The 6,979-nt window shown below is 62.9% G+C and overlaps 1 protein-coding gene across 3 annotated transcripts; it reads right to left on the bottom strand.

Annotated features, from left to right (window-relative positions):
* Nucleotides 1-218: 218 nt before the first annotated feature.
* On the bottom strand, nucleotides 219-6,434 carry EFNB3 (ephrin B3). 3 transcript variants are annotated; one of them, XM_073881648.1, is made up of 5 exons: nucleotides 5,763-6,434; nucleotides 3,334-3,626; nucleotides 3,049-3,141; nucleotides 2,831-2,935; nucleotides 219-1,595 (listed from the first exon to the last, which is right to left on the bottom strand). In XM_073881648.1, exons 1-5 carry the CDS (start codon nucleotides 5,882-5,884, stop codon nucleotides 922-924), a joined length of 1,287 nt encoding a protein of 428 aa, XP_073737749.1. In that variant the 5' UTR covers nucleotides 5,885-6,434; the 3' UTR covers nucleotides 219-921. The 3 variants fall into 3 exon arrangements, with proteins under 3 accessions (XP_073737749.1, XP_073737750.1, XP_025720050.1); XM_073881649.1 differs by having other exon boundaries at nucleotides 219-1,313; XM_025864265.2 differs by having other exon boundaries at nucleotides 1,463-2,401.
* Between the last annotated feature and the right edge of the window lie 545 nt (nucleotides 6,435-6,979).

The following is a 6,979-nucleotide window of genomic DNA, read 5'->3' as shown; positions in this document are numbered from 1 at the left end:
AGCCCAGTATCCCTTCCCCCTGTGCTGCCCACCTCACCCCTCCAACCCACCCAGTCCAGTATCCCTTCCCCCTGTGCTGCCCAACTCACCCCTCCAACCCAACCGGCTCCCTACCCTTCCCCTTGGCTCTCTGAGATCCAACGCTCGGCTTGAAAGCCGTTCTACCCGTCCTCCGCCCCAACTCACGCCCAGTCATTCTCCAGCCTTCTTGTCCACTTTTGAAGCTTTTTATTTTTTTATTTTATTTTTTTGGTTTTTGTTGTTCAAATTTCCCTTTTACAGTAAAACTATCGAGGTGACGGCCATACCCCGCCACCTCCCCCATGGCAATATCAACTTCCTGTTCTCTGGAAGGAGCGATTAGAAAAATCAGGAAGGAGCTGGGAGCTACAGCACCAGAGAGATGACTGGACCTCTGGTGGACAAAGTAACCATCTTGGCTGGTGATGGAGGTGGCCAACGTGGTGCCCAAGAGGCAGCTCTGATCTAATGAAACTGAGCTGGGAGCAAAAGAAGGCAACACCCAATTTGTGCACTACGGGGCAGGCAGAGGTACACGCTGGTCGCTCTGGAAACAGTGGCAGGGGCTAAGTACCACCGTCCGCTAGACCAGTCAGTAGGCCACCATTTTGGTCACTAAGAAGGGAGCTGTGTCGAGTCTGAAGGGACGAGGAAGTGGACGATGTGATGAACAAGACAGCCCTCTGGGTTACTGGGGACAACACGCGGGTTCTTGGGACAGTCCTGTTGATTAACAGAGATTATACTGGGGTGGGGAGAGGGAAGAAGAAGACAAACGGGGCCTGCCACAGCTGGTGGCAGTCACCTTAGCTGTCCTAAAAGTAGCACGGGAGTGGGGAAGGGAGGTCCCGGGAAGTGCCCCTGGAGACTAGGAGAATCCTCCTCAGTCCACCCTGTCTTCTAACGGTCAGTTCCGGCTTCCTCCTGAAACAGGAAGTTCTTCCTGCCCCCCCTCAACACGCACACTGCTCCACAGAGTAAGAACCATCCACCGCCCCCACCCCCGCCCCCCAAGACTAAGCCACTTGGAGTTCCAGCCAGACCACTTCCTATTTCAGAAGCGCTACTTCCTGTCCTGGATGAAGGCACTTCCAGTTCCTGCTGCACCGCTCCTGCCCCTTGGCCAGGCCACTTCCGTCCAGGCCTCCCCCGGGCACTTCTTGTCTGCAGCAAGTCACTTCCTGTCCCAAGCGGGGCCCGTTCGGCATCAGACCAAATCCACACGTGTGCCCCGACCGGGTCGCATCTTGCTCGTGGCCACTGACAAAACAGGACACTTCTTCCACCGGCAGCTGTCACGACCCAACCACCCCAGATGGGCCGGAGTAAGAAGGTACAGGCCTGGGGCAGGGCAGAGAAGGAGGCCCCGCTGCCCGTGCCCGGAGCTGGGGTGGAGGGCCCAAGCCTGCCCCATAAGGCCCCCATTTTTGGCAGACTGAGGGGAGCAGTGAAGAGGGAGCTCAGGGGGGAGTGCTTGCGTCCCCCCCACCCGGGAGATGAGAGAGGCCGAGGAGAGGAAGCCGAAAGGGTAAAAGAAGACGCAGGGAGGGAGGTGCTAGGAAAGAGGAACAGACCTAGAGACAGGAGAGAAAGAGAGAGAGAATACGAGAGAGAGAGAGAGAGAGAGAGAGAGAGAGAAGAGAAAAACAGTGAGAGGCAGAAAGGAAGAGGTGCCAACCAAAAGACAGACTGTCCCCACCCCTAGCTCTGGGTGTGTGGGGGGCTCAAGGACAGCTGGGTCACGGTCAGAAGAGGAGGCTGAGTCTCTGTGGGGGCCACGCGCGGCCAACCGAGGGCAGGAGTCTTAAGGAATCCTAAACGTGGGGAAGGGGTCCACAACAGCAGGGGCACAGAAGCTGGTGGGGCAAGGGAGCCAAGGGGATGCTAGAGGTGTCCCTCCAACCGCGACTTAAACTGGAGGAGCACCCCCAAGCGGGGCTGGATCCTGGAGAGCCAGGTAGGAGAAGCCCTCATACCTTGTAGTAGATGTTGGGAGGGCTCTGGGGGGGCCCATCCTGCACGATGTACACAGGATGCCCATAGTCACCACTCACCTTCTCATAGTGGGGACAGAATGGGGGGTCTGCAGCCCCACCACCCCGCAGAGCTATCCCTAGCTCCCCAGGCTCAGCCTCCCGAGGCCCCATCCCACTTCCGCCTCCCAGGCCCAGAGCCCCTCCCCTCCCGAAGGAGCCAGGACCAGGGTGGCGACTCTCCGAAGGCTTGGCCCGCCGTCTCCGCCAGCACATGGCACCCCCAGCCCCTGCCACGCCCAGCAAGAGCAGCGCCAGCCCCCCCGCTGCCCCGGCCACCGCGGGCATGCTGGGAGGGGGCAGGGGGCCTTCAGCACCCCGGGAGGTTGCATTGCTGGTGGGGTCACCTGGCAGGGAAGGGGTGAAGGAGGAAAGAGGGGGAGGGGCTGAAGGAGCCACCTGGGCATCTGGGCACCCAGCCTTGGGGGTCCCCATGGGCTTCCCCAGCAGGGCCCAAGCCCCCTGGGGACCCCACCTCCCCTTCCCCCCCAAATCCCACGCAGAATCCAGGTGTGTCCAGCCCTTCAGCTCGGTGCCAAGTAGTCTTCCCTACTTCTCTGACAGCTCTGATTGAATTGGCTAATTAGTTCTAATTGAGTCTTTTCCTCATTTGGCTTCCACTCCCCTCCCACCCTCCCATCCTCTCTTCTCTTTCCTGTATCACCCCCCCCAAAAGTGAAGGCGGAGGGAGAGGGTGAAGGCTGGGCAGCTGGGGTCTGAGAACAGAGGAGGCGGGCGGCGGGGGGGGGAAGGCAGGAGGGACCCCTGGCTCCTACCTGGCATGTTCTCCTTCCCAGGTTCCAGGCTGTGGGCTGCCCCCCGGTCTCTCTCCATGGGGATTTCAGACACAGGCTTTCTGGGGGCGGCCCCTCCTCGGGGACCTGGAGATGGGGAAGACCCAAGAGAGAGGGGCTGAGACGGCAGCCCCCTGACCAATATGGGACTACCCAAACCTCCCTTAGCTCCCGGGAGGTGTGCCCCAGCCCCCACTCACTTTGTCCCACTCGGAGAAGCACCTTCATGCCTCTGGTGAGGCACACGCCTCCCTTCAAACTCTCCAGGCCTTCCCGGGTCCCATCTGACGTGGCTGGGAGAGAAGAGCCAGAGGGAGAGGTTGGCAGGCCAGAGCCTAGCCCCTACTCCGTCCCCGTTCCCGGGCCCTGACACCTCCCCGGGGAGGGGGGCGGTGGTGGGAATCAGGGGTCTCTCTGGGCTCCTCCTCTGCCCTCAGTCTCGGGGGCACCTCCCCCTGGACCCTGCCCTCTCTGCCCAGCAGTACCAATTATGTAGTAATCGTGGTGCGAGCGGAACTCATGGCCCCAGAGGTTGGGGCTATACTCCTGGAACTTGATGGTGAAGCGGAGATCCAGGTCCGGCCGGTCACAAGTGAGGAGCAGGTTTGGGGCAGGGGGTGCCTCACAGCGCCGGCCCTGGGCACCCCCGACCAGGTATAGCTTGTAGAACTCGTAATTAGGAGAGGAGTGGGGGCCAGGAGGCCGGGCCCGGGGGCAGAGCAGGTCTAACCGGTCCCCGATCTGAGGGTAGAGCACGTAACCACCCTCCGCCTGGAACCTGTCAAGAGGAGAGCGAGGTGGACGAGGAGAGGTGTCAGAGGTCTGGCCCCCCAGAGCTTCGCCTCCCTCGCCGCACATCCCTGCAGGCCCGCCTTCGACAGGGCAGGCACTGAAGACTCAGCAGCAGCAGGAAGCCAGGCTCAGAGGTCTCCAGCCCCTTGGTGTGCCCAAATGCACTCTCCAGCCCGCCCTCGCCACACGCACACTGCCATCTCTCGCTCCATCACTAGCCCCGTTGCCATGGCAACGGGATGCCAGTTACCAAGGAGCTGGCCTCTCTGGAACCACACAGCCCACCCATCCCAGGTGATTTCACTATTCCCCGGCAGTCAACCATGGGGGCAGAGCCTCCCCTTCCCCTAGGCCACCACTGAATTTGAGGGATCTCAGGGCAAAGGCAGGGTGGGGGTTGGGGGGGGTTGCTGAGTGTGGAGGGTAATCCGGACCAGTGTCCCCAAGTTAGCCAGGCAACGTGACAGGAGTTAAATGCCTGGTCTGGCAATGGCCCTCAATGAGGCCAATGGGAAGCAGGGTCTGGAGGTCAGCTGCCCCAGACATCTCCCTGCTCAGTACCCCTCCTGCCCCTGGGGCTCAGACTTCCTAGGGAAAGGGCCCTATTGCTCTGGAACTGCCTTTCCTAACCACAGCCTCCACAAGCCCACGCCTCCCTCTGCCCTTGACTGCAGCCCTTCCCCATGCACGAATGGGGATCGGGTCCCAGCGCTGGGTCCCTGGGGGGAAGGGGGGGCGGCTGCTCAGGATCTTCCCAGACTCCCAAATGACCCACTCCCTCCCACCCCACATCCCAAAGAGCCCCCAGCACCCTACCTCCCTCTGCTCAACCCTATAATAAGCCTAACTTACGTCCTCAGGCTGCACCTGATACTCAAACCGCAGCTGGGAGTTGGTGGGTAGTAGACTGAGAAAAGATATTTGAGATTATACCCAAAGAGACATAGCAGGGAGGGAGGCTGGGAAGTCAAGAGAAGACAAACAATAATCCTAGTTCTCCTTTAATGAGCATGTAATATGTTCAAACACCTTACCTCTCCAATCCTCATAAAAGGTGTGAGGACTGAGGATACAAACTCAGGAAGGTTAAGTGGCGTGCCCAAGGCCGCACAGCTGAAAGCAGCGGAGCTAGAACTAAGACCTAGGATGCGGTGGGCTCCAAAGCCCACCGCCTACCCCTTCCCGTGGCCTCACACAGCCTCCCCCAGGGAAGTGGGAAGTTTGCAAAACACAGAACTCTTTTGCTAGCGGGGAGAGGGCTCTGCATGGAGGCCAGGGACCTGGATGACCTCCCAAGGGTCCCGTCCTACTCAGTGTGACTTGAAGTTTCATGTGACCCCTGGCCTTTTTTCAGAGCAAAGCAAGCATGCCAGAGAGGGAACAGAGGGTCTGATGGAAGAGTTTGCAGCAAAGATGGGGGAGGGGGCAAGGGAGTCCTCGGGACTCCAGATGCAAGAGAGAAAGGGGCTCCAGGTTTCTTCCAGGAAAAAAAAAAAAAAGTCTCCAAGCCAGGAAGGCAGGAATATCTTCTGCTTGGGAACTCCATCGGCCAAAGGCTCACTGACCCTCTGGCTGTGGGCAAGAATTAGGGGACAGACGGTGTGGAGAGTCCAGAAGCCTTGGGTGAGATGTCCCCAGAGCCCCCACACGGAGCCCCCTTCCTTCCCCTCGTCTACACTGCGTCCCTTCTAGGGAGGGAGGCACCCTGCCCTTCCCCTCAGCGCTCAGCGGCACCTAGTCAGCGGCTCTCCCGAGAGCTGACATTAACCAGGCTCCCTCCAAGCCCAGCCCCCGACAGGACACAGGTCCCTCACAAACCCAAATAACCACTCCACCACCCTCCCGGCGGCTACCCAGGAACTTTCTCGGATCCTTGCCCCTGTGGGGTCCTTCCAACTCCCGACACATGGTTGTCGCCACCCACATCCAGCTCTGTCTGCGACCCAGGAGTCTGGCTCCCAAGATCACCTCTGTGTCGTTACCCATCAGCTCGCATCAGAGCACTTAGCACCCCTCCCTCCGGCCTCCTCCCAGCTCCGAGAACCAGCCCCCCCCAAATCCCCAAAGCGCCCCTACTGCCTGCCCGAAGGGTGTGGGGTCTCCCCAGCCGGGGGCCACTCACCTCTTATTCGCCGAATTCCAGTAGACAGGCTCCAGGCTGAGCCCAGACACCAGCCCCAAAACGCCGAGCAGCAGCAGGGCCCCGACTCGCACGCCCCCCGGCCCAGAACGGGGGGCCCCCATGACCCCGTCGAGGCCTGGGGGGGCGGGGCACCAACTCCCCCAAAGTCGCTCGCCCCCTGCGGTGACTGCCTCGGCGGCCCCGGCTGCTCGGCCCCGACCACCCCGGCGGCGGCCGCCCCCCGCTCCCACGCGGACCCGCTTCCTGCTCTGCCCGCGCCCCTGCCGCGGAGCGCTCAGCCCGCTAGAGCCCTTCCAGGGGCCGCCTGCGGGCGCCCTACGCCCCCCGCCCGCGCTCCGGCACCCTGGGATCGCAGGGCCGGCCTAAGTGGGGGACTGGGGCAGCCGGGGGCCGGGCGGGGGCGGCATGGGGCGCCGGCCGAAGGAGCGAGGGAGGGGCGCGAGCCGGAGCCCCAGCCTCGCCGGGATTGAGGGCAGCGGGCTCGGGGAGGAAACCAGTGCCGAGCCCGGGAGGGGGGAGTTAAAGGAGTGGCGGGGAGGGGGAGAGGATGGCGGAGGGAAAAGCCGGAGCTGGAGCCGGCGTCGGAGCGGGCGGCGGAGCCCGCAGCCCACGCCCCCCGCACCTCCCTCACCTCGCGCCCCTCCCGCGCGCCCCGCCGCCCCCGCCCCCCGCGCCGCCCCCCGCGCCCCCTTTGTCCCCTCCCCACCCCACCCCACCCCCGCCGCCGCCCCGGCTTCGTCCGCCCTCCGGCCCGCGGGCCGCCCGGGCGGCTGGAACCTTCCGCGCCCAAATCCAGAAAGGCGCTCGCCCTCGCCGCCCGGAGGAGCCCAGCCCCTCTCGCTCCCGCAGCCTCCTCCCCCCGCCCCCCCACCCCAGCCCGAAACGCCGCCGCGGCTCCCGGCAGGTCTGGAGAGAATAGTAATAACCTTGAAGGCTCCGCACTTTACAAAGTGGGCTGAGTTGGTCGTCACGACTACCTGTGTGAAGTGGGAGGGGCAGAGCCACAGGGCCCCCATTGTGGGGATGAAGAAACTGAGGCTTGGGCTGGGGGGGGGGGGCGGGGTGCCTAGACGGGCCCAAGGTCACACGGGGAGTGGGCGGCACAGGCGGACACCCGGGCCGGGTCGCCGCACTGCTCCTCCTCCTGGGTCCTCTCCCCGTTACCTGGGGCTGGGCGCGAGGTAAGAGTTCAGGGG

Source organism: Callorhinus ursinus, unplaced genomic scaffold, assembly GCF_003265705.2.
Source record: "Callorhinus ursinus isolate GAN/ISIS: 27379988/994484 unplaced genomic scaffold, GSC_fseal_2.0 scaffold43, whole genome shotgun sequence".
In the NCBI taxonomy this organism is placed as follows: domain Eukaryota; kingdom Metazoa; phylum Chordata; class Mammalia; order Carnivora; family Otariidae; genus Callorhinus; species Callorhinus ursinus.
Note: the sequence above shows the minus strand (reverse complement) of the source record. Positions and strands in the feature narration are given on the sequence as shown.